General features: G+C 41.1%; 1 protein-coding gene across 1 annotated transcript in view; it reads right to left on the reverse strand.

The window, feature by feature from the left end:
• Positions 1–27,012, reverse strand: part of dnah2 (dynein, axonemal, heavy chain 2) — a 518,592-nt gene that overhangs the window by 38,146 nt on the left and 453,434 nt on the right. The window contains 6 exon segments of the mRNA XM_051924101.1: positions 2,534–2,765; positions 2,979–3,163; positions 13,373–13,507; positions 13,509–13,565; positions 13,660–13,850; positions 20,841–21,024. Of these exon segments, the coding sequence (XP_051780061.1) occupies positions 2,534–2,765; positions 2,979–3,163; positions 13,373–13,507; positions 13,509–13,565; positions 13,660–13,850; positions 20,841–21,024 (984 nt within the window).

The raw sequence follows: 27,012 nt of genomic DNA on the forward strand, positions 1-27,012 counted from the left end.
GGTGGTCTGTAGGATGACGTTGGAGATCAAGAAGAGGAGGAGAGTGAGGGCAGAGCCAAGGATCAAATGGTGGAAGTTGAAAAAGGAACACTGCAAGGATGAGTTCAGGGAGGCACTTGGTAGCAGTGATGAGTTACCAGACAGCTGGGCAACTACAGCAGAAGTAGTAAGGGTGACAGCAAGAAGGGTGCTTGACGTGTCATCTGGACAGAAGAAGGAGGAAAAGAAAACCTAGTGGTGGAATGGGGAAGTAAAGGAGAGTATACAGAAGAAGAGGATGGTGAAGAAGTGTCAGGGAGATGAAGAAAGTAGACAGGAGCACAAGGAGACAAGGCGTACGGTAAAGAGAGATGTGGCGAAGGCTAAAGAAAAAGCGTATGATGAGTTGTATGAGAGGTTGGATACTAAGGAGGGAGAAAAGGACCTGTACTGATTGGCTAGACAGAGGGACCAAGCTGGGAAAGATGTGCAGCAGGTTAGGTGTGATAAAGGATAAAGATGGAAACGCACTCACAAGTGAGGAGAGTGTGTTGAGCAGATGGAAAGAGTACTTTGAGAGGCTGATGAATGAAGAGAACGAGAGAGAGAAGAGGTTGGATGATGTGGAGATAGTGAATCAGGAAGTGCAACGGATTAGCAAGGAGGAAGTAAGGACATCTATGAAGAGGATGAAGAATGGAAAGGCCGTTGGTCCAGATGATATACCTGTGGAAGCATGGAGGTGTTTAGGAGAGATGGCAGTGGAGTTTTTAACCAGATTGTTTAATGGAATCTTGGAAAGTGAGAGGATGCCTGAGGAGTGAAGAAGAAGTGTACTGGTGCCGTTATTTAAGAATAAGGGGGATGTGCAGGACTGTTGTAACTACAGGGGGATAAAACTGGTGAGCCACAGCATGAAGTTATAGGAAAGAGTAGTGGAAGATAGGTTAAGAAGTGAGGTGATGATTAGTGAGCAGCAGTATGGTTTCATGCCAAGAAAGAGCACCACAGATGCAATGATTGCTCTGAGGGTGTTGATGGAGAAGTATAGAGAAGGCCAAAAGGAGTTGCATTGCGTCTTTGTGGACCTGGAGAAAGCATATGACAGGGTGCCTCGAGAGGAGCTGTGGTATTGTATGAGGAAGTCGGGAGTGGCCGAGAAGTACGTAAGAGTTGTACAGTATATGTACGAGGGAAGTGTGACAGTGGTGATGTCTGCAGTAGGAGTGACGGATGCATTCAAGTTGGAGGTGGGATTACATCAGGGATCAGCTCTGAGCCCTTTCTTATTTGCAATGGTGATGGATAGGTTGATAGACAAGATTAGACAGGAGTCCCCGTGGACTATGACGTTTGCTGATGACATTGTGATCTGTAGCGATAGTAGGGAGCAGGTTGAGGAGACCCTGGAGATGTGGAGATATGCTCTAGAGAGGAGAGGAATGAAGGTCAGTAGGAACAAGACAGAATACATGTGTGTAAATGAGAGGGAGGTCAGTGGAATGGTGAGGATGCAAGAGTAGAGTTGGCGAAGGTGGATGAGTTTAAATACTTGGGATCAACAGTACAGAGTAATGAGGATTGTGGAAGAGAGGTGAAAAAGAGAGTTCAGGCAGGGTGGAATGGGTGGAGAGGAGTGTCAGGAGTAATTTGTGACAGACGGGTATCAGCAAGAGTGAAAGGGAAGGTCTACAGGATGGTAGTGAGACCAGCTATGTTTTATGGGTTGGAGACAGTGGCACTGACCGTTGAGAGTTAAAGATGCTAAGATTTGCATTGGGTGTGATGAGGACGGACAGGATTAGAAATGAGTACATTAGAGGGTCAGCTCAAGTCAGACGGTTGGGAGACAAAGTCAGAGAAGTGAGATTGTGTTGGTTTGGACATGTGAGGAGAGAGATGCTGGGTATATTGGGAGAAGGATACTAAGGATAGAGCTGCCAGGGAAGAGGAAAAGAGGAAGGCCTAAGCGAAGGTTTATGGATGTGGTGAGAGAGGACATGCAGGTGATGGGTGTAACAGAACAAGATGCAGAGAACAGAAAGATATGGAAGAAGATGATCCACTGTGGCAACCCCTAACGGGAGCAGCGAAAAGAGGAAGAAGTAGCACAGCAGTGCCTCACAACTCCAGAGGCCTGGGCTCAAATTATGGTCTGGTCACATTTTGTGAGAGTGTTCATTTTAATCGGGATACTATGGTTTATCTTCCACATCCCAAAGATGCATGTGTTTGGTTAGCTGAGGAGTATATGATCCCTGCATCAGATATCTGTGCTAGCAGTCATGTCCTATGATTCGTTGGCACCATGTTATTTCAGGCTGACGGGAAATGCTAGCATATGCTTTGGCACTGGTAACCTTGAACTGGATTAAGTGGGGTTTGATATCAGAGGAATGGATCAGCCTTGAATTAAAAGCCTAATTAGGAACAAAAACCAGCAGCCATCTGAGCAGAGAACAAAGTCGGAGGCACTTTCCATGTATACATATCATTTGGCTGAAAATACTGAGCCCCGCTTTAGAGAAACATATAAAGAAGATCTGAAGCCCACCTTCTCCTCTCGGCTTTGCCCAGTGCCCCCTGAGGGTACAGTAATCTGGGGTTGTAGAGACAACAGTGTCTCAAAAAGAGTGCGGGCCTCTGTGATCTGGCTAGCAATATCTGCATTTGGATGCTGGCCGAATGCTTCCGGATGATCCATGTTGGGGAGCATGCTGATGTATTCCCGATAAGACACAATGGGTCCATCCTTTGGGATATAATATGTAGACAAAGAAGAAAGCCTAGGATAAAAAAAATAGCAAAAAGAAAAGAAGCAGTTCTTGTTAAGGAGCAGACATACAGTAAGTCAATCTGGATTTGACTTTTCATTGTGACTCTTCTATCGATTAACCGCTCACACATTTTCCCTTAAGCAACAACTTCAGTTTTCTCTTCTTCTGTGCTTAGCAGAGCACCATCAATGAAATGAATGATTTTATGGAAAGAACACTTACTGGAAATAAGGTGCTGCAATGGCCTGTTCGCAGAAATAGTCGTTGATGTATGTGCTGAGAAGGCGCCTGTCCCAGTCGTCTGTCACATGGCCCCCATAGTTAACCCCGGCAATGAGGTATTTGAGTGCATCCCAAGGAGTCTCTTCATACTCATCTAAGTAGAGGCTCAAGAGATTTTCAGAAACCTGGTGGCAAAAAGCATGAGATTAATAAATAAATATTCTGTACTACCTGCACACAACAATACATCCACCTACACTCCCACGTCTTTTTGATGAGGTGTACTGTCTGTCTGCAGTCCTTCATTCTCTAATTATACCTGATATTTTCACGGTCTACTTGAAGAAACTTTGGAATTTTTTAACTTCACTTGTCACATATCAAAGAGAATGTGAATTATGTCCAGGTCTACTGTACATTTCAGGGTATTTAGATGGCTCTAGGCTAGTCGCAGTTGCAGGAGATACACTGGGCTACACCATGTCGTTGAGACATCAAATTATGATAAAAACGCAACTCGGTCAATTTGTTTGCCACATTGGGCATGGCCTAGAATTAGCATACGCTTACCAACCATAATAGGCATGTTGAATAAAAGGTTCCTAGCAGCCATAAGGCTTCTATAAGTTACTGTACACACAAATTATTTGTTGACTTACATAATGGCATTTGCATTCTCTTAAAGGGAGACTCCATCTGCTTCTGGGGTTTGCTGGGCGTCTGAGGAGTTTTACTCAGACCAAAAGAACAAAAGGCAGAACTAGACAGTGATATGAACATGCATACTCGCTGGGGGAGATCTCCAGAGCCACTAACAAAGGTGGCAGGCTGCCTCTTACTGTTACCAAAAGTCACTTAATTCTCCACAAATTCTACCAGAATATTGAGGAATACGAGTTTGTCTTAAATTAGAGGCTTTTGATTGTGTCAGTTCCATTCCTCACATTAATTCTGCTGCTAGCTAAAAGGGTAGAACTGAGGGACAGACACATCCACGTTGTGCTATGCAAGGGGTGATTTATTTAAAATGTTTTGAAATCTTTGAAAAATGGACCCTATCAGAATCATTGTTGATGATTAGACTGGCTATTCAAGTTCAGTCCAGGTGTCACTGCAGAACCATTGACATTTTGAATTTACACTACTACAGCACTTGACATGACTTTTATTCAGAAAGCAAGTGAAGTTTAATGACTGCAGTTGTTGAATCTGATCGCCTCTCGGAGTAATTGAAATCACAGGGAGTGACTGATCATACAGTTCCCTCACAACTTTTCATCACAGGTCCAAATCTCGTGTTACGGCTTGAAAGTATTGTGCTGTCGCAGCCAACTAACGCGGTGCACATTGGAATGAGACAATCTTTTCTACTGTTTCACTTTTCCTGATATGAGAAACACGAACCATTGATTGAACAGACATCTGTAAAGCACAAAGAGCCTCTCCACCGTTTACATGTTGCACCATACTACATTAGTTCTCCTTTTCTCCTTGCTTTTTCATCGTTTGTGGCCATTGTATGCATTGCACTTCCACTCAGTGGTGGCTAACTTTAGTCCCCATATATGACTTGCTGCATTAAAATCAAAGCAGTTTAATTTTACTGTAACAGGTTGCATGGCACTTTGACTGAATCACTGAAGGTGCTGCACTGCACAGCAGAGGCTATAACTGTCTATGGCTCAATGTCATTTTCTTAAGATTATGTAAATCAAGGCAGTGACCAAAAATAACTGGAAACATTCTACGATGTGGTGCTGGCTTAACTCTAGGCCAGTGATGGTCAAACTCGGCCTTGGGACGTTGCTGCAGGTTTTTGTTCCAACCATTTTCAGAATCAGTGAGTCATTTTACCTCGAACTGAGCTCATTTATTTAGCTGCAATTTATTTTTCCTCTTCTCTTATTCTATATTTAGAAAAATAAAGCAGAGATATTTTCACCTTTATAATGCAGGCATACACGTTATCAACTACTTGCACTATCTGAGTCGCCTATCGTACGAGCACGTTCAGTCCAATTGACATGCAATGAGGTAGGTTCTCAAACTACAGTGCATCCGGAAAGTATTCACAGCGCATCACTTTTTCCACATTTTGTTATGTTACAGCCTTATTCCAAAATGGATTAAATTAATTTTTTTCCTCAGAATTCTGCACACAACACCCCATAATGACAACGTGAAAAAAGTTTACTTGAGGTTTTTGCAAATTTATTACAAATAAAAAAACTGAGAAATCCCATGTACATAAGTATTCACAGCCTTTGCTCAATACTTTGTTGATGCACCTTTGGCAGCAATTACAGCCTCAAGTCTTATTGAATATGATGCCACAAGCTTGGCACACCTATCCTTGGCCAGTGTCGCCCATTCCTCTTTGCAGCACACGTCGGTGCACAGCCATTTTAAGATCTCTCCAGAGATGTTCAATCGGATTCAAGTCTGGGCTCTGGCTGGGCCACTCAAAGACATTCACAGAGTTGTCCTGAAGCCACTCCTTTGATATCTTGGCTGTGTCCTGCTGAAAGATGAACCGTCGCCCCAGTCTGAGGTCAAGAGCGCTCTGGAGCAGGTTTTCATCCAGGATGTCTCTGTACGTTGCTGCAGTCATCTTTCCCTTTATCCTGACTAGTCTCCCAGTCCCTGCCGCTGAAAAACATCCCCACAGCATGATGCTGCCACCACCATGCTTCACTGTAGGGATGGTATTGGCCTGGTGATGAGCGGTGCCTGGTTTCTTCCAAATGTGATGCTGGCATTCACACCAAAGAGTTCAATCTTTGTCTAATCAGAGCAGAGAATTTTCTTTCTCATGGTCTGAGAGTCCTTCAGGTGCCTTTTGGAAAACTCCAGGCAGGCTGCCATGTGCCTTTTACTAAGGAGTGGCTTCCGTCTGGCCACTCTACCATACAGGCCTGATTGGTGGATTGCTGCAGAGATGGTTGTCCTTCTGGCAGGTTCTCCTCTCTCCACAGAAGACCTCTGGAGCTCTGACAGAGTGACCATCGGATTCTTGGTCACCTCCCTGACTAAGGCCCTTCTCCCCCGATTGCTCAGTTTAGATGGCCAGCTCTAGGAAGAGTCCTGGTGGTTTCGAACTTCTTCCACTTACGGATGATGGAGGCCACTGTGCTCATTGGGACCTTCAAAGCAGCAGATATTTTTCTGTAACCTTCCCCAGATTTGTGCCTCGAGACAATCCTGTCTCGGAGGTCTACAGACAATTGTTTTGACTTCATGCTTGGTTTGTGCTCTGCCATGAACTGTCAACTGTGGGACCTTATATAGACAGGTGTGTGCCTTTCCAAATCATGTCCAACCAACTGAATTTACCACAGGTGGACTCCAATTAAGCTGCAGAAACATCTCAAGGATGATCAGGGGAAACAGGATGCACCTGAGCGCAATTTTGAACTTCATGGCAAAGGCTGTGAATACTTATGTACATGTGCTTATTCAATTTTTTTATTTTTAATAAATTTGCAAAAATCTTAAGTAAACTTTTTTCACATTGTCATTATGGGGTGTTGTGTGCAGAATTCTGAGGAAAAAAATGAATTTAATCCATTTTGGAATAAGGCTGTAACATAACAAAATGTGGAAAAAGTGATGCGCTGTGAATATTTTCCGGATGCACTATAAATGTGTAATTGGCCCCCGACAGGCAGTTTTATCCATAGATTAAAAAATAAAAAAAAACACTACATGCTATACCCACAGGCTTATAAAAATTTGCTGAACTGTGCTTTTAAACTACAAGGAAAAGAAAAAAATGTGTAACTGGACATGGGGATGGCTGGGAAGGTGTGGACAATACAGTCTGTCTGCTTTACAATAGGAATTGGAGGTACGTAGTCTTAGTCTATGTTATTTACTGTTGTGCGTGTTCATTTCAGGTCCTTCTAAACATGTCCTAAGATATTTTTGTCATTAGCCACTTACTTATATTTTTATTGACTATAGCTCAGCCTTTAATACTATTATCCTGGATATTCTAGTCAATAATCTTACCTCCAACTCTTCTGCTCCTAGATGAAGGACTTACTCATCAATCCCGGCCCCCACTTTCCCTCAACTCGCTCACTCTGCACAGGCTCCCCACAAGGCTACTTGCTAAGTCTATTGCTGTCTGCCCCCTACACCGGTGACTGCATTCCAACCCGCTCTAATAACATCATCATTACATTTGCTGACAACACTACAGTGAATGGACTGATCTCAGAGGGCAGTGAGTCTGCTTACAGAGACGAGATCCTGAAACTGTCAGCTTGGAGCTCAACAGATAACCGGACACCATGAAAACAAAGGAAATCATCTTTGACTTCAGGAAAACAGCACAGACCTTGAACCCCTCTACTTCTATGGTGATTGTGTGGAGAGGCTCCCAGCCTTCAAATTCTTGAGAACCTTCATCTCTGCTAACCTGTCTTACTCTGCAAATACCAAAGTAGTCATTAAAAAAGGCACAGCAGTGACTTCACTTCCTGAGACTGCTTTGGAAGAATAATTTGGATCAAAAGCTGCTAGTGAACTTTTACCGCTCCTTCACAGAGAACGTGCTGACATTACTGTATCATACATGTGTGGTACAGAAGCTGCACTGCAGTAGACAGGAGGGGGCTTCAGCATGCCATCAATGCAGCTCAGAAGACTGCCAGCTGCTCTCTGCCCTTCCTACAAGCATAAAACATTTTGAAGGACCCCTCACATCCTGGTTTTCACTTGTTTGACCTGTTGCCCTCTGGAAGGCGATACAGGTTAATCAAATCAATGACAAACAGATGCAGGGACAGTTTCTTTCGATAACTACATTGAATCTTAATATGCACTGACCAATGTGTCTCTGTTCCTCTCTCTTTTCTCTCTCCTTCCTCCCCTGCTTACCTTTTCTTGGATGTGCAATAATCCTCTGTGAAATAATCACAGTCCAGCACAATATTTGCTCAATCTGTCCTTTGTGTAATATCTACATTATTAGTATTCTTTGTGTAATACTTCTATCATTGCTAAGTCCTGTGCCACAACCACAGCTTAGTACAATATTGTTCTATTTGTGTGCAATATGTTACGTTATTAGTATTCTTTGTGTAATATTCACATCATTGGTAATTCAATTGTTGTACCTGCATGATCAGTAAAATTCTTGAATTATAATACCACATTTGTTGCAATTTCTCGCTGCTGCTATAACTATTCTCTTCAAAGTCAAATTTAATACATCAGTTGGCCAAATTGTTGAAGTCATTGTCATATACATGGATGATGGGAAAGCATTTCTTGATCTTCTGCACATGTGGTTATTATTATTCATTGCCATGCACACACTCACTGCGGTGGCTAAACACTGAATTTCAGGAAATCTGATGGCAACATCAGAAAATAAGTTTGTGAAACTGCTCACACAACAAGACAGCTGACAGATAGATAGATAGATAGATAGATAGATAGATAGATAGATAGATAGATAGATAGATAGATAGATAGATAGATAGATAGATAGATAGATAGATACTTTATTAATCCCAATGGGAAATTCACATTCTCCAGCAGCAGCATAATGATACAATAAACAATATTAAATTAAAGAATGGTAATAATGCAGGTGAAAAACAGAAAATACCGGTAACTTTGTATAATGTTAATGTTAACGTTTACACCCCCAGGTGGAATTGAAGAGTCGCATAGTTTGGGGGAGGAACGATCTCCTCAATCTGTCAGTGGAGCAGGACAGTGACAGTAGTCTGTCGCTGAAGCTGCTCTTCTGTCTGGAGATGATACTATTAAGTGGATGCAGTGGATTCTCCATAATTGATAGGAGCCTGTTGAGCGCCCTTCGCTCTGCCACAGATGTCAAACTGTCCAGCTCCATGCCAACAATAGAGCCTGCCTTCCTCACCAGTTTGTCCAGGCGTGAGGCGTCTTTCCTCTTAATGCTGCCTCCCCAGCACACCACCGCGTAGAAGAGGGCGCTCGCCACAACTGTCTGATAGAACATCTGCAGCATCTTATTGCAGATGTTGAAGGACGCCAGCCTTCTAAGGAAGTATAGTCGGCTCTGTCCTTTCTTGCACAGAGCATCAGTATTGGCAGTCCAGTCTAATTTATCATCCAGCTGCACTCCCAGATATTTATAGGTCTGCACCATCTGCACACAGTCACCTTTGATGATCACTGGGTCTATGAGGGGTCTGGGTCTCCTAAAATCCACCACCAACTCCTTGGTTTTGCTGGTGTTCAGTTGTAGGTGGTTTGAGTCGCACCATTTAACAAAGTCATTGATTAGGTCCCTATACTCCTCCTCCAGCCCATTCCTGATGCAGCCCACTCATTTCTGACATGACATAAATTCTTCCAAGTACACGATACAATTGGGCATCACAGCCCCTCTCATACTAAATGTGAAATGATGGCTAATGAAGATGAAATTTGTTGCGACTCAGAAAATCAGTCGGTGACTGCAAATTGGGCTTAAAATCAGGTCAAAAACCACACAGTGTATGCCCGGTAGAAGACGTTGTGGTGTGAAATTTTGCATGAACTTGATAAATATTTGGTTCTTCTTTATTAGTAACTTGTAACACTAATGTTTATCATTGATAAGAACAGCACAGGTCAGATGGTTAGGAACCCCTTCCTCCACCCTTAAGGAATGAGTCTCTTTGTAATTTTATGACAGGGTTGGGGGAAGTGTCTCAAACAAGTTTGGCTAATATTTCTCTGCAGGACTCCCAGTCAACCCCCACAGGAAAGCCAGGGTGCCTAACTGTCAAGCTTTACCTTAACATATGGTTTTGTGGGCAGGTGTTAGGGTATTCTGTCCCCCCATTAGTCTGAAGTATGGCTGTTTGGAACTGTCTTGTATCAAAAGCCTTTAAGTACCACAACACCCTATTGGCTCTAGGGATGGGACAGAAAACTTATAAATTTGCTTGCTTTCCCCCTCGCTCTCTCTTACCAAACTGATGAAAGATCATCTCACACCATGAACTGAAAAGGACAACACAATGAAGAGCACAGCTCAGCAGCCATATTGAGACAGGCATATTGGCCTGTTCTGAAGAAAGCTGACCACAAAATGAGGGCTTAACTAGAGACATTTTAAGTAACTAACAAGTCTGTGTGCCACCTGAAACTACACATCAACATTTATCAGGTTGTACGGTTGCCAATATTCAAATGTACTTTGCATATTGTTATTATTTATGAATATTATCAATAATACATTGTTTAAATTGTAACTTAACTCCTGCTTGTCTTTTACTACACCTAATTGCCTGAGGTTATACATGTAGGAGGGAAGTTGGGGAGAAGTTATATGGTATAATACCTTATAAACAGTGGTAAGTCTGGGAGATATGAGGCATTCTGACAAAGGCTACATATTAATAATACAAAAGGGGAACGTAGAGAAAAATATTACTCTACCAAGACAAAACAGACATTTAAATGCTTAACTCTCTTTTGTTGTTCTTCTATTAATTTCCTGTTTTCTGTGGAGTTTGCTTCCTTAATTGTATCGTAATAATGACAATTAACAATGAGCAAGGCAGATACCTGAGCACAAGACACTGAGTGCTGAAAGGCTGCAGCCACTTCCATGTGAGACCCACTAACATGATCATTAATAAATAGTGGATTAAACAACTGGAACATTAGGAAAAGCAGAATGGAAATCATAATGACGAAAGACATCTTAAAAAAAAAACATTAAATTATTACCATAACACAAAAAATGTACCAAACTTAGTTTAGTGTTTTCTACATCAATTCTAAAAACACAGAAACTGGGAAATAACAGCTTGCTTAATTAACCTAGGAGTCCATTTAAAAACTGAAGTTGGCTGGGACAAAAACCTGTAGCCACCGAGGGCCCAAGGACCGAGTTTGCAAATCACCGCTGTGGGGTAACTGCAAACCCATCAGATTCAATGTGAACCTAGACAGATGTCTTATTTAAATCACACATATACATTCAAGTGAGCCGCGGCTCCTGTTTCTTATTCACTTTGGCACTGTGGTACTTTGTGTTTCTGCCACCTTTACCAGACATCAGAGTGATTAGGACCCTTAGGTGTTTACACATATTGGCACATCATTATGTTACACTATTTATAACCCCACGGAGGGGTAGGTGGCCAGTTGGCTTTGGTCAACCAGACTGTGAGTTTCTCTGTTCACAACGACTTTGGAGCCCTCAGGAGTTTATTTTCACCATTAATACTGGTAACGTAAGTTTTCTTCAGTTTCCCTCCACTGTTCAAATTATTTGCTAGCAAGACTTCTGTTCCACTTTAAGCACAGCTTATGGCTCTCTTTATTAGTGCTCATTTAAATAGATATGCACACCTTCAGTTTGTATAAGCAACTGTGTAAGAAATACCAAGAACATATCAAAAATGTGTGGCATGACAACAAATAATTCTATTTATTGTTTGACGTCAGAATGACAAATGCAGTTATGTGTTTACAGCTCAGTGATTACAATGTCTGACTCTGACAATATACATATAGTGAGCATGTTGACTGGCACAGTGAAAATATGTTATTCCTGACACTAATTTATTATTTTAATTAATTCCATTTTGTTATTTAACAAAACTCACAATAAAAAATACTTTAAATTAAAAAAAATCTATTTAAATTACATTGTAATTGGGACACAGAACAGAAAATTCTTTGTGCACGGAGGTTGTGTGATGACTTGGCAGGGTCTAACAAGTTAGATTTTGCTTGCCTTTGTTAGGTTATTTGCAGCAATTGAATAGTGCAGTTTCTATTTGAACTTCGTAGTGAGGAGATGTTTTTTTTTATGACATTGTATGTTAGGGAGGAAGGACAGGCATCCTGGCCAGGAGAAAGGATGGATTCATACCCGGCGAGGAGTCTATAATGGATGGACTGGGCAAACGGCCTTACTAGGAGCAGTTCATTCCCCCACACGACAGGTGGCAGTATTCCACAAGGCTTTACCACATTAAGACCCCCGCAGGGATGCCTGAGAGTTGGGGTCTGGAAACGCAGCCCTGTCGGGGTGTTTGGATACTGCCAGAGGGCGCTGCTAGGGGAGTGCTGCCCTGATTTCTGCAGAACCTGGAAATATTCCAGAAGACCTGGACTTGAGATCAAAAGCAGTTCCCAGGTCTAGTTTAAAAGAAGGCCCGCTGTCTCAATTACAGTAAGTCAAGTCAGAGTCGAGAGGCAACAGGCAACACTCTTGGAGGAGGACATAGAGAATAGTGAATGGTGTATTTTGCCGGTGTTCTGTCAAATAAAAATTATTTATTTGAATCTGGAATTCAGTTGGGTATTACTGTGTCTGTGATTAGGGGCTCAGTGGTGCCCCCTGATGATTACAAGAAATACAGATGTTCGTGGTTCTACATATGCGCATTTTTTTGTGACAAATGAATGTTATCTAAAATATTGCTAATGAGCAAAAACTAACTGAAAATTAAATATTCTCTTCTGTGACCCCACACTGACTTTTTATTCTTATTTCAGATGCCTGCTATCCTCTATTTACATGTGTTACCCATGAATATGCTCATAATTGATGCCATACCCCTAAAGATGGTTTATGTCATAACTCATTGCTGGCATCTGTCTACTGTGTGTTAGGTACGAATTACACAGTCAACATATTACTGAATTTCATGTAAAGGAAGAAACATTTGCAGATGACCTAATTGAGTATACGGAGACACCTTCATGGACACAAGCAGTGTCAGAAAGCCCTTTAATGATGTGAACACAGACATCACAGACCAGTCCCTCAAACTGTCTCTACCAGAAGAGCAGCCGCGTGTCATTTTTTATGCACGGCTGGAACAGAGTTCTGCTACTAAGGGGTAGACAAGTCAGCAAATGTCCACTGAATTATCTGACAGCAGGTCAAATCGTATCCATATCTTTACTACAGTAAGTCATACAAATTCATATGCTCTTTCCTTTCAGTAAAACCTTTGTTAAGGCTGCATGGTTAGGTCTGTTTTTGTTCTTTTATTTGTTAACTTGTATAAAGAATAAAAAGTAATGAATTGAAAATGAATGTGTAAAAGAATGAGGTACCTGCAGTAACAGTGAAGTAAATGATAAAGTAAATTTTCCTTGCAGATGTGTAGAGTGATAAAACGATATTTGCGTCTCAATGTCTGTGTTTCCACTAAAGGTAATCTGATGATTCTCTCATGACGTGGTGAATTATGCCAAGGTCCTGACTGATCTCATTCTGCCAGCACAAGTGCCAGCCATGCTTCCTTATACTCATGCTTCTATCACTAACAGACTCACTGCATTTTTATAATAACAATGCCTAACAATTTCAATTATGAAATTATAATAAATAGGGATAATATAAAGAAGTACACTTCAAACAGCTTTTATCCACCACGTACCTCAAAATCAGAGTCATTAAAGCCATATACAATATTCCAGCCGAGCTGAAGGAACTTCTTTCTCTCTAGCAGCACACTATGGAAGAAGCACAGAGAGAACAGCAGCTTCTTGTACACGGGTGGCTTTGTGCAGCGGGGCAAACTGCTGCTCAGTAATCAGATGGTACAGGCGCTTCATGTTTGCCTTCAAGCCCTAAAAAACAAGAAACATTCTATTCAGCACTGACAGACCCATTTGGCATTTCCAAAACACGAATGGAACAAAAAAAGAATAATAAATAGCACACCTTTGGTGGCTCAGTGGTCATTTTGATGCCCGCTTGCAAAATGGAAATGGGAAAATCGGGGTGCGGACTAGAGCTCAACCACAGCCTGAAGTCAGGATGAGGTTCTTCCACTTGCAGATGTTCAACCAGCTTGTCCAACTGGGGCATCCAGGAAAGTGAAAGATGACAGTTGGCCAGGAAAACCCAGTGACCTAAAATCATCAACAGAGTATACTCGATATTAAGATTAGAACATCTAGTTGATTCAAAGGAAGGCAGTCCAAAAAATGGTAAGAAAAAAAGACAACAAAGATCTAAAAATGTACTAAAATCATTTGGGCAAATGTTAAAGAGGATTTACAGAAAGTTCACCTTTACAAGAATAACACAAGAAATAAATAGTGTAGACAAGCCGTTCATGAATTGTGCAATTCTATTTCAGCTATTAGTTGGACAACTCTGTTCTTGGGGACCAAGGCAGCCAGTGAATGCACTTCGCCACTTTGTCACAACAGCACATTTCAATGACAGGACCAGTGCTTTTAACTTGTATTAATTATTCTCAGCTTCGAAAGATAAGAAGTGATGGCAGTCTAAAATGCTAGTAAAGATAAGAGTGTAGGACATCAGAATGTGCACAAAGTCCATAACCAAGCTGTTTTGGTTACTAAGATTGTAAAGTAAATTAAGCAAAAGTGAATTAAGTGGGATATTGAGCAGAAATGTCAACAGATATCTGGATTGCCAGTTCATAGTTTTCTTCTCAAGTGTTTGAAATGAATGCCTCTAAGCCACTCCTGTGTTGTCTTTGGTTTGTGCACAAGGTCATTGTCCTGTTGGAAGGAGAACCATTGGCTCACCATGGGGTCCAGAGCACTCTGGTAGAGGTTTTCATTAAGGACATCTCTCTTGTTTGCTCTGTTCACTGTTCCCTCACACCTACCTTGTCTCCTAGTCCCTTCCACCATAAAACAACTCCACTTCATGATGCTGCCATCCCCTTGCTCCATTGTTGAATGTTATTGCGCAGGTAAAGAGTGGTGCCTGGTTTCCTCCAGATGTGATTCTAATCTTAGTTTCATCAGTCTTGTTTCTTAAAATCTGAAAGTCCTTTACGTGCCATTTTGTCAAACTGCAAGCGATCTGCCATGTGTCTTTTATTGAGGAAGGGCGTCCCTCTGGCCACTCTGTCATAAAGCCAAGATTGGGGGAGTGTTGCAGTGATAGTTGTCCTTCTGAGAGTTTCTTTCATCTCCACATAAGTTCTTTAGAGCTCAGCCATCAGGTTCTTGATCATCTCTCTTACCATGGCCCTTCTCTAATGATTATTCAGTTTGGTCTGGTGGTCAGCTCTAGGAAAGGTTGTGGTTGTTCCATAGTTCTTCCATTTAAGAATTATGAAGGTAACTGTGCTCATCGGAACCTTTAATTCTGCAGGATTGTTTTGTAGCCTTCCCCACGCCAGTGGCTTGATACAATCATACCTCTAAGTTCTATAGGCAATTTCTTCAACTTCATGGCTTGATTCCTACTCTGACATACAAGGTCCACTGTGGGACCTTCAATAGACAGATGTGTGTCTTTCCTCACCATATGCAATCAATTGAGTCGACCACAGGTGGACTCCAAACAAAGTGTAGAAACATCTCAACGATGATCAACAGAATAGAAAGGACATGAGCCAAATTACAAGTGTCATAGCAAAGGATCCAAATACTTGTGCCAGTGGGGTATTTCACTTTATTTTTAATAAATTTGGACAAAATTCTAAAATTCTGCCTTCACTGAGCACAATGTGATTTCACTAGGAAACCTGATCAGTTAATCCAAGCCATTGTCCATTCACTGATGGCACATCTGGACTCTCCAGGAACAGACCCTCCAAGACATTGCAAACCCCTGGGTCTGATGGGATGTAGGTAGGTACTGCTGAAGGAAACAAATGACTTTACTGCGTAACCCTATTGTGGCAATCAGCCCAGCATACAGGAGTACTCGATGACTTGATAAATGAGGCTTCAGTCTACATAAAGGGAGACTATATGGATCCCAGTATTATAAGGGCATACCTGTGTATTGTGTGAGATTAAGGAAATTATAGTCAGAAATAAATCAGAAGACTATTTGCATGAAAATAATCATTCTGACAATAACCATCATAGGTCAGCCAGTGAAGTGCAGATTCTGCCAAACTAATCTAACCTAACTAGGCAACTGCAGTAACAGACAATTAAAAAGCATGCAACATAATATACTGAAGCTTTCAAAAAGCCTTTGACATAGTACTTCATTAAAGTTTGCTTGTTGGGACTAAAGTTCCTATCTTTCTCTGACTTTCTAAAGAAATTAGACTTATCTGAGTAGAGCAAACTTTGAGGGGATCTAATCCAGGCCTCCAAAAGGTTCATATGTATCCATGAAGTTTATTCAGCAGAATTATTTTGTCTATCTATCTAACTCTTCAAATTCATGAGTTCAGTTTTTTCATTGTTAACAGGTACATAAAATGTACCACACAGAGATACAGTCTCCTTTGACAAACACTGACAGTACGATGGGTCGTAATGAGACCTCAGTGATTTTAAATGTGGCGTTGTCATAGGATGCCACCTTTGCCATAAGTCAGAACGCTAAATTTCTGTTCTGCTAGATCTTCCCCGGTCAACTGTAAGTGCTATTATTGTAAAGTTGAAGTGTCTTGGAGCAACCTCAGCTTAAACATGAAGTGGTGTACCATGCAAAATCACAATGGGGGGGCTACCAAGTGCTGAAGTGCATAACGTATAAAAATCATCTATTGTCTGTTGCATCATTTCACAGCAGAGTTCTAAACTGCCTCTGGAAGTGGCATCAGTACATGAAATGAGCGCCGGAAACTTCATGAAATTGAGTTTCCATGGCCAAGCAGCTGCACACAAGTCTAAGAACTATCTATCTATCTATCTATCTATCTATCTATCTATCTATCTATCTATCTATCTATCTATCTATCTATCTATCTATCTATCTATCTATCTATCTATCTATCTATCTATCTATCTATCTATCTATCTATCTATCTATCTATCTATCTACTGTAATAAGAGGTACTCTAGACTTGTCACTGAATCCAAAATAAGAAAAAAGTTGTCTTTATTGAAAATTATGCACACAAGGGATGAAATGTATAAAAAAAAGTAACTTAAGCACAGAAAAAAACAGAAATCAACAAACCTTCTACCTTCTCCTGTTACTTGTTAGGAGTGACTGGGTCACTTTTCACATTCATTCCAAACCAAACACACCAAACATTTTCTGTCTCTCTCTCTCTTCCCATAATCCTCTGAGCTTTCTCCAGTCCAGTCCTTTCCTTATCTCATCTTCCATCTCCAAACTCATCTATAGTTTGGCCAGCAGGAAGTTTTAAACCTTAGCTAGAGACCACTTCTTGGGTCATCTCTGTAATTACATGAGCCTGGAGGCTCCTATTAAATCATACTGTATGTTATCTCCTATTGCCGTTCTCCTAATTTTAGTAACGTGGAAAAATCATTTGGGGCATTCCCTGCCTCTTCCTGGAAGAATTAATGTTGATTCTTTCTAGTACTTCCTACACCCTGAAATCCCATTTCTGAACCCGTTCTTATGCTGTCTGTCTGTCTATCATGGTTCCTTTCTAGCTGCTTTAATAAAACTTGAATAAAAACTTTAATATCTGTCTTGCTGTGACAAGCTGATGAAGTAAATAATCTGCTCTCATCTGTAAAATACCCCATGTTCTTATGTTCTCAACATAATACTGTGGATTCCTCATCTGCTATTTGATCAGGGAATTATAGGCAAGCCCCTTATTACAGAGAGCCCTGGATAACATACAGGCTTGGACAGATTTGTTGCTGATGAAATTTAATATAAGTAAGTTTAAGTACTGGACTCATGACTATGTACTTCCTGTCAGTGCATAAAAGTCATTAAGAAGGCTAACAGAAAGTTTGATTATATAGCGCCATCATATGTAGAGTACAAGTCCAAGAAGGTTATGCCCAAACTTTACAACGCACTGGTGAGGCCTCATCTGGAGGACTGTGTGCAGAGTTGGTGTCCAAGCTACAAAAAAGTCCAGAGAAGAGCAACTAGGCTGACTCCTTTGATGCAGGGTATGATTTATGAGGAAAAACTGAAGGAGCTGAACCTTTTAAATTTAAGCAAAATAAGACTACAAGGTGACATGCCCGAAGTGTTTAAAATTATGAAAGGAATTAGTACAGTGGCTTGAGACTGTTACTTTAAAATGAGTTCAACAAGAACACGGGGACACAGTTGGAAACTGGTTAAGGGTAAATATTGTACAAATGTTCGAATGTTTCTCTTCACACAGAGAGCCATAGACACATGGAATAAGTTACCGAGTAGTGAGGTAGAGAGTAGGACTTTGCTGTCCAGGAGCAGTCCATCTACTGTATTGGATACATCTGTGACCTGGGGCACCTGGGCATCGCTAAATAATCCATTCATGGTATGAACATTGAATGCCATACATCGAGAGATTGATAGCATTTTGCCAGTCTGTACCCATTTCAGCCATTCTCGACTTCTTGTAATGTCCCTGGCACTTATTTTGGGCTTTGATTCTTTTAAGGTTATCTTATGCTTATTTGTATTGTAATTTTGTATGTGGTCTTGTAAACATCCTTGGGATGCTACTCTTAGCAAAAACGTGCCATATAAAATAAAGACTGATTAATTAAAAATACAAGTCATTATTTATGTTTTGTGATAGAGTGCTATAATTTTGCTCCAGGAACTTGTCAGCCCGCAGGACGTAACAGCATTAAAAGGAAAGTTAAGAGGATAGTGACCGGTCTTAGTGGAGAATATGAATTAGAAGAAGAGGCTGGATAAGCCAAATCCTTTCTGCTTGATCAAACACAAAGTAAGAGAGAAAGCTGAAAGAATAATAAAGATGGTGCTAGCGGCTTAAGTAAATTGATGAAAAAGAATGAGTGGAGCCCAATTGTAAGCTTATTAAAAGCAGATTGTTCACAGATGCTGGAAAACATTTTTTACAGAAGGAAATGTTAATGTATGCCACCAGTTACCTAGTAACGTACAGCTAATGATCACGCTGGACGCCTTCAAATCGCAGCTCATGTTCGTCTCAGGAGAATCCAATGGCTTGAAAAAGGATGCAAAACAAAGTCCTCAAAGAAGCTCCATATGTTTCCTGAAGCCTTTCTTTTTACTTGATGCTCCTTTTTGATTGTTTTCTGTGGTGCTGCAATGGACCTGCTGAAGAATGGTATTTGGGAACTCGGGATTTTCCCTGCCTCATCAAAAAAGAAGCAAAAGGCCTTGCACTTTAGTAATAATGGAGCCGGGAAGAAGGCTGGCAAAAACTTTATGGAAGGCGTAGTAGGCACAAAATATCACAGAGCTAAGAGTCTGTGTTCCTCTCTGGACAGCATAGTGTGCTAATGGAAAGTGGATAAGGTTTTCCTGTGTGAAAAGGTAATGGTTTACATGATTTACTGAGTTGTAATCTGTGGTACGTTCAGCTGATATCTTATTTTTTTGTTTGATTTCTCAGTGATTGACTATGTGTTGAATATGGGAATCAATGCCATGAAACCAACTGTGAAGAATGCAAGAGCTGCAGGAAGGTTCCGGAAGCCTCTTGTAAAGATCAGATGTCCCAGTCACTCCAAGTGCGATTACACTGGGAAATGGCAGAAAGTGAGAAGTCCTCTGAGCCACAGAAAGTCTAGGAAGCTAAATGTTTGCACTGCAGCTTCCTCACAAAATAAAGAGAGGCACAGATGTAAGGTCCTCTGCATCACCAAAGATTCGTATCCTCACCAATTGTGCTGCAGGAGAATGGTGACGAGTTGCATGCTGGTTAGTACACGCAAGTAAAAGTTTATCTTTAGAAGTGACAGCAATGACCCTATAAACGTCATTATGTGTTTGCATTGTTCTGATTTTTTTTTTTTTTTTACTTTTTGTTGCTTTATACCTCTGCATATTTAACACTAGGTGAATAAGATTGTTATTGTACTAGTTCACAAATAGAAAATAGAACTTAAACTGACATAATAGCCTAGCCAGTCTAGTGTGACCCTGTTTTCGGCTGAACACACACGGCCCCACCACACCTGCCTTTCTGCTCCAGTAACTCCGGGGTCCCATTAAAAGTCTGAGAGTTTAAGTTCATTCTATCAACAAGTATCTAAAGCTGGTCCAGCCAAAGCCCCCAGTGTATTGCCTTATAGAGGGCGCAATGGGGTTGAGCATGAGAAAGAAGCTATATAAATAAAATGTATTATTATTATCAATGGCCTTTCCAACTTTAAATAAGTGCAGCAACTGCATGTTGCATGACATTTTACCGTGACCCTTGTTCTCGGGAAAATATTTCAGACCCTTGAAAAGTAGTCCAGGAAAAGTGGGAAAAGGATCTCTTACTCAACATTTCAGAAACAGAGTGGAAGGCAGCAACATACAGAATTCACTCGAGCTCCATATGTGCAAAACATTCAATTATTCAACTTAGAATCTTTTATCGAGTACATGTATCTTGTTTGAAATTGTCCAACATGTTTCCAGGGTTAGGTTAGGGTTTGTAGAGCAAACGTTGCAATCAAGTCCCAGCCTCACTAGGCCACATTTTTGGGCCTGCACCAAATTAACATAATTTTAGACCAAAATCTTTAAATGCCTTTCAGACAGCCTTGGTGTCACAATCCCTCCTAATTCACTAGCAGCGGTGTTTGGTGGTCTCCCAGATGGACTTAAAGTGAAGAAGGACAAACAAACTGTGATTGCCTTTGCTTCACTATTAGCATGTAGACTTATCTTGCTCAACTGGAAGAATCCTAACTCTCCTCTTTTAAGTCAGTGGTAACTGATGTTATATACTATTTGAAACTGGAAAAAGTCAAATTCTCTCTTAGAGGATCTGTGCAGAACTTTTTTTAAAACCTGGCAGGAACTAATGAATAACATTTTAGAATAAGCTTTTATATTGGGGGAAAAGACTCCTTTCTCTTTTTACTACTCTTAACAGTTTTGCTCTGGCTGTCGGCCTTCCTCTCTTTCTCATGGGTGGGGGTTGATTTGATTTTATTTTAGTTTTGTTAAGTTATGACTTGATTGTATGGAATATTATATGCTTTTAATCTTCTTCTTCTTCTTTCAGCTGCTCCTGAACACTTTCTAAGACTTACCGCTCTTGACTCCTTCTTTAATCATGCGAGTTGCGATGGGAGCCTGGCCTTGCCCCAGTGACAGGGCATGGAATCGTTGTGCCATGCCAGACTTTTCAGCCAGCTGTAGCAGTGCAGAGGTAGGATCCACTCCTGGGGACAGCACAAAAATAAGGGGAGTCTTTGTGCTAGAGTCGTCCACCACCTGAAATATCCCAAAAAAGAGTATGTTTCACACGTTAGTCTGGACTAAAGCATAAGGCATATTAAACAGTTTAATTACAATTTGATGATGGATCAATGAAAGCTTGAATGCCAGGGAGCATTAAGAGCTAACAGTAGAGCATCCATCCTCCATTACATTTATAGACATTGCAGTTAAAATTTCTTCTTGTCCGTCCCCCTTTGAGTTGTGGGTGCTTTTCTTCTTTGTAACGTACCAACATGAGATGAGCACAGCTTGTTATCGCCTCCGGATGCTTTAACTTCTACTTGCTTGATAGTAAGTATCCAATCAAAAATCGGATCATAAAATACGTATTTGAAAGGAAGAATAACCAAACAACTAAAAGATTTGCTAAGAGGTCGTCCACAGAAATGTGTAGGTAATGCTTTAATTTGAAAATACTTATAAACTGCAGTACTGCTCTACAGCTTAAGCAATTTCACAAACCTTGTAGTTTATAGTTCGGGGCCACAATGTCATATTTAAAAGAAAATCCATGTATTACTTCTAAGTTGAAGTCTCATTATTTTAGCACTGCCCGATACAGCTAGTGTGGCCATCTTCTGTTCGTTTGTCTGTCCAGGATTTTAAATCACCAGTAGCTCGCAAAGCGTTTGAACTATTGACCTGAAATGTGGTACACATATACTACGTGACGTCTACTATCTGCTTTCGGGGTGATGATTGGCCTCCAAGGTTATTTTTATTTTATTTTATTGTAGAATCAACTGCAAGGCGGCCATGCTGCACATGTGTATGGGCGCCATTCTCATCCCTACCACCTTCACTGTCACTTCCCCTACCTCTTCAAATCTTAAATCATTCTTGACTTAAGTGCCAGCTTAAGTGAAAAGTTAAGGAAAACGTACTAAGTAATTGCAACACAAACACTGACAATCAGTTTTAACGCGAAAAGATGGCGACGAAAGAAGAAAAGAAGCAGGCCGCTAGGGTGGAGAAAAGAAGAGCTGCTCAGGAAGCAGAAAGCGCATCAACCTCTGAGCAAATGAATGCTAAACGTACAGAAAAAGAGGACGAAAACTAGGAATGCTCAAGTCAAGTGTATTGACTGCATGTTATCGTGCAGTACGCTGCTACTTTTGGTAAAATAACACTCATTCAGACAGGACTGTGTCTGCCTTGACAATCCGACTCTTCAATTCCACCCGGGGGGGGGGGGGCGGGGGGTTTTGGGCAAACGTTAACACTATTCAAAGTTATTGTCTGTTTTTACCTGCATTTTTATTACTCTTTAATTTAATATTGTTTTTTGTATCAGTATGCTGCTGCTGGAGTATGTGAATTTCCCTTTGGGTTTAATAAAGTATCTATCTATCTATCTATCTATCTATCTATCTATCTATCTATCTATCTATCTATCTATCTATCTATCTATCTATCTATCTATCTATCTATCTATCTATCTATCTATCTATCTATCTATCTATCTATCTATCTATCTATCTATCTATCTATCTATCCATTTACATTTATTTATTTGGCTGACGCTTTTATCCAAGGCGACTAGCAACATTTATGATGCAGTTGGTTCCATTTTTTTTGGTTTTCCAGTTGGAGCACAGGCAGGTCAAGTGACTTGCTCAGAGTCCCACAGTGTCAGTAGTGGGATTTGAACCCACAACCTCGGGGTATGAAGTCCAAAGTGTAAACCACTACAGCACACTGCCTGTTCAGAATGGCTACTGACCAATGAAAACACACAGATGACATCAATAAGCGTTCAACAGAACGACATTCAGATAAGTTGCTAAAGGTGGACAGGAAGGTGAGTGACACACCAAAAGTTCTTAACTTCAGTTTAATTAAAATATGTCAGCAAATTGTGTGCCAGTTGTTGAATATTAAGCAAAGAAGTAATGGGACTTCCAAAGAGTGACTTCCTTTAGGTTCAGTCCTCCCCGATTACAATCACAATCCTCACGCTTAGCTGACCAGATGATGTATTTTTACTCTTTTAATGTGGTGTTCTCTGCATTTTAAAAGGGGAGAATTATTACAGTTGCCGTTTGATTTTCTGCTTTATTGCATATTTTACAGTTATTTATATCTGATGTTTTAGAGTGTTACAGTCAAATGAAGTTGTGAGGAACTCAGTCTTTATTTATTTATTTACTGTTGGCCAACTGCCAAAGTGGAAATGATTTGACATTTTAACATTTTCAACAAAATATTATAAAAACGAGCCATTTGCTGTGTACCTCTCTACGGTTCTATATGAATAAGGTCCTGTTTAAAGACATTGGCGTAACTGACTTGCACATGGAAGCTGGAGCCTGTTGTCTTGGCTTTCGCTGAGCGACTGATCACTAAGTATTTTGCATTGTTTAGGCAGCAGAGAAGTTCAGCTCTTCAGATGTTCTCCTGCCAAAGGCTGCTCCTTCCTTTGGCACACAGAGAGTGATGTGCCGCTGCGTAGAAGAGAACATGTTTGTGTGTACTTTGCTGAAAAACAAACCAGCATGAATGTATAAATTTTACCTAAAGCAAACCCAGTCTCCATTCTTTACTGTTCTCCATTTTAAAGTTGCTTCTAAAAAAAAAAAAAACTTTCCTCAAGCTTTATTTATATATACTTTATCATTGATTTTTTTTTCACTCAGCAAGCCATAATAAGCTCTGGACTTCATAGCTCTGCTTTTCCTTAAATCACTTTTCATAGCTATGACCATTCCAAAGCACTGTCCAAAAGCGTTCGATATGATTCACAGTGAGCATCAGCTCTGAAGCTAGAAACCATTGACATGACAAGTATCTTCTGAGGCTGGATTTCCAAACACTTCTTTGGGCCCCAAGGCATCTCTCCTTGGACTGTTATCTTTTCTAATTTTTACATTGATTCTAACATTGTTAGTAAAGTTATCAAATTCACACCAAAATGGCATGGATACGAAATATGGAGAAGGCAGCGAAACCAATTCAGACAGGCCTGAAGGACCTGAAAAACTAAGCCAACACTTGGAAAAATGAAATTTAAGGTAGAGAGGTGCATAAAGCTACACACAGACAAAATAACTGAAACAAAAGATGGGTGACTTGACCAAGATTACACACACACTTTATGATTCTAGGGTTTGCATTTGTGGCGGACGGCTGGTGCTTATGCCCAGTTGGGACACCTGAAAGACGGAAGGACCAGAAGAGTAGCAGTACCTCACCTGGAACATGAGAAGGCAGCCACCCTGGTGGGTGTTGGGGCCACAGGAACAGAGCTTGGAAGCTCAACCTTGTGGAGACCCGTGGCGCCTGGATGGATCAGAAGCCATAGTACACAGGAAGGTCATCAGGGAGCACCTGGAGCACATCTGGGTGAATTATAAAAGGGGCCGCCTCACTCCATTCGGGGAGCCAGAGTCGGGTGGAAGAGGACAGAACTTGTGAGGAGAGGATTGGAGTAAAGGCGGCAATACAGAGCAGAATGAAAGAAAGGACTGTGAGTTATATTTGTTGTGACTTGTGCACGGTGTGTGAAGTGCAAAGGACAGTAAAGAAGAGAACTGAAAATAAAAAGCGTGAACTTGTGTAAGTATGCCAGGTTAAGCGCTGGTATAGCGCCATCTACCGTCACACATTGATACAATATTGTACAGAAACAATTAAAAAAGACAAACAAAATGTTACACTGTGAATCTGCTGAACAGAAACCAAGGGGCATTAGGCTCAGACTGTATATTGCAATTGGGAACACAGCTGGTCACTGTGCCACCAAAAAGAAAAGAAAAGATCTAAAAGCATGTCCTACCTTTCCTTAAACATTCGTTCTAATTTAATTTGTGAAAGACAGAGCGCTGAAGTGTGGACTTCATTCACTTGGCACTGCGTCAGATCCTCACTTTGTCCCACATCTCATGGCTGCTCATAGAATCACCAATATCTGTGCAGTGCCTACTTATCATTGTCATTAAAATGCTAACTCTTCTGCGGCCTGTGTTATCTTATAATATGGATATAGGACACCGGTGAAAATTAAGGGGATGTACATTTCGGACTGAGGTCAGGAAAGTGTTGAGGGAAGTTGGCACAAACTAGAGAGACATGGACTTGAAAAAGAAACCTTGAAGACCTTTAATAAGTGTCTGGATGAAATATTGGGATTATTAGCTAAACCAATGAACTTGATGGACTAAAAGTTCTCCCCTCATTTGACAAATTTCTTATGTTCTATGTCTGGCATCGTGTTGAGAAACGTATTGACCCTTCCGAGACAAGGCATACTTTTATGACCCTATGATCTTGATTTGTGGTATGCCGTGTTTCCCTGCCCCGTTGCAGAATTTGGGAGTTGGCTTACTACGTGACCTGTTTGATGGCTCAGGCCTTATGAAGTTTCAGCCTTTACAGACTCACTTTACTCTTTTCTTCTACTTACTGCATTTGTGTTTAGGGCTTGTGGCATCTCAGTGTCAGATTCGCTTCTTTCACACCCACCCTCTTTACTCCTCACAGTTTCATTCTCTTTCATCTGAGAAGACACCGGTCTCCTCCTTTTAGTCTGTACTCTCTACATCATCCTCCAGAGATCCTCCTCCAAATTCACTCTGGTCCAATGATTTCTCTCTCCACTGGCTTTCCTTCCCTCCTGACACAATATATTCAGTGTTGCTTCAGGACTCCATATTAGCAGTTTGCACAGCTAAAAATTCTTCACTGACTTTACCACACACCTCAAAATCATTTTTTAATGGGTATCTCCTCTGATGCACTTTACCATCTTTGTTTGCTTGATTTGCCTGGCACCTTTTTACACATGTCCTAGCACTGCCCCCTGCACAGGACTGTCATTTCCGCTGTGGGCATGTGTGATGTCAACACTTGATCAGTACTCCAATCTTCCACCCTGCATGTATTATAAAGCTGACCATAATGAAAATATCATCAGTATGCTTCTCAAGCCCTCAGAGGTTAGGAGCGCGCAGTGTTAGAGCATTGTCGCACCCACCACAGGACGAACCAACTCATAATCCCAGATTAGGACCCAAGTACAGACATACAATGGGTGACACCTCAGCACCACATTAGTTCAGATGGAAGGGAACAGTGTGAGATTTTTTATGGTGGCCGGAGTGCCAATTCTGCCTCCAACCCCCAGGTTTTTCCCTGCAGGTTGGAGGGCCTCCATGCAGGGCTGGATGCAGATTAACATCATGGCCAGGACAGAGCAATTGCAGGTTAAGGACCTTGCTTAAAGGCCTAACGGAGTAGAGTCACTTTTGGCGTTTACGGGATTTGAACCAGCAACCTTCCGATTGTAAATCTCTAGCCTCAGAGCAAACCACTCCGCCCCAAACCATTTCACCATTATAAGCCACTCAAAGCTAATTCAGTCCCTCCTTCCCCTTTGACTTCAATGCATTTCACAGAGTTCAGCAAAGTTTGCAAACATTTCTGTGATTTTGCCAAACTAATGGCAAAGTAAACTTCACAGGGTTCATTCATCACTATTAACTAGTAGTGAAAAAAGTGAGCGTGATGGACTGAATGGTCTCTACCTGTATGTCAAAATTCACATGCCCTTTTGTCTACAAACATAATGAAATTATAAAAGAAGGACAACAGACCAAAAGAACACCGTCAAATTCAGCATGAAATGTCAACATATTTCACAGAATGATAATGCGATTAACTTTTATAGCTCCACTGGAATTTCATCCACCATGATAACTATAGACCCCCATACCCCTCTAGCCATCACGCAACTAAACATCTAATACACTATCTAAATGTCCCAAAGTGAACTGCCAACATTAATCTCAAAATTCAACTTCTGACTAGGCGTGCCTTACGGTGGGAGCTGGAGTAACAAAGATGTGAGGTTTAACACTAGAATTACTAGAGTCTATGAAAAAACTCGTAGATTCGGCCCATCTTAAAACCATTCTCACCTTTCCGCCAGCATCTTTTGTCTTCTAAATGTGCCGATTAAGACGAGCAGCAAGCAGCCGGCTATTC

The sequence above is a fragment of the Erpetoichthys calabaricus genome, chromosome 3, assembly GCF_900747795.2.
Source record: "Erpetoichthys calabaricus chromosome 3, fErpCal1.3, whole genome shotgun sequence".
Classification (NCBI taxonomy): Eukaryota; Metazoa; Chordata; class Cladistia; order Polypteriformes; family Polypteridae; genus Erpetoichthys; species Erpetoichthys calabaricus.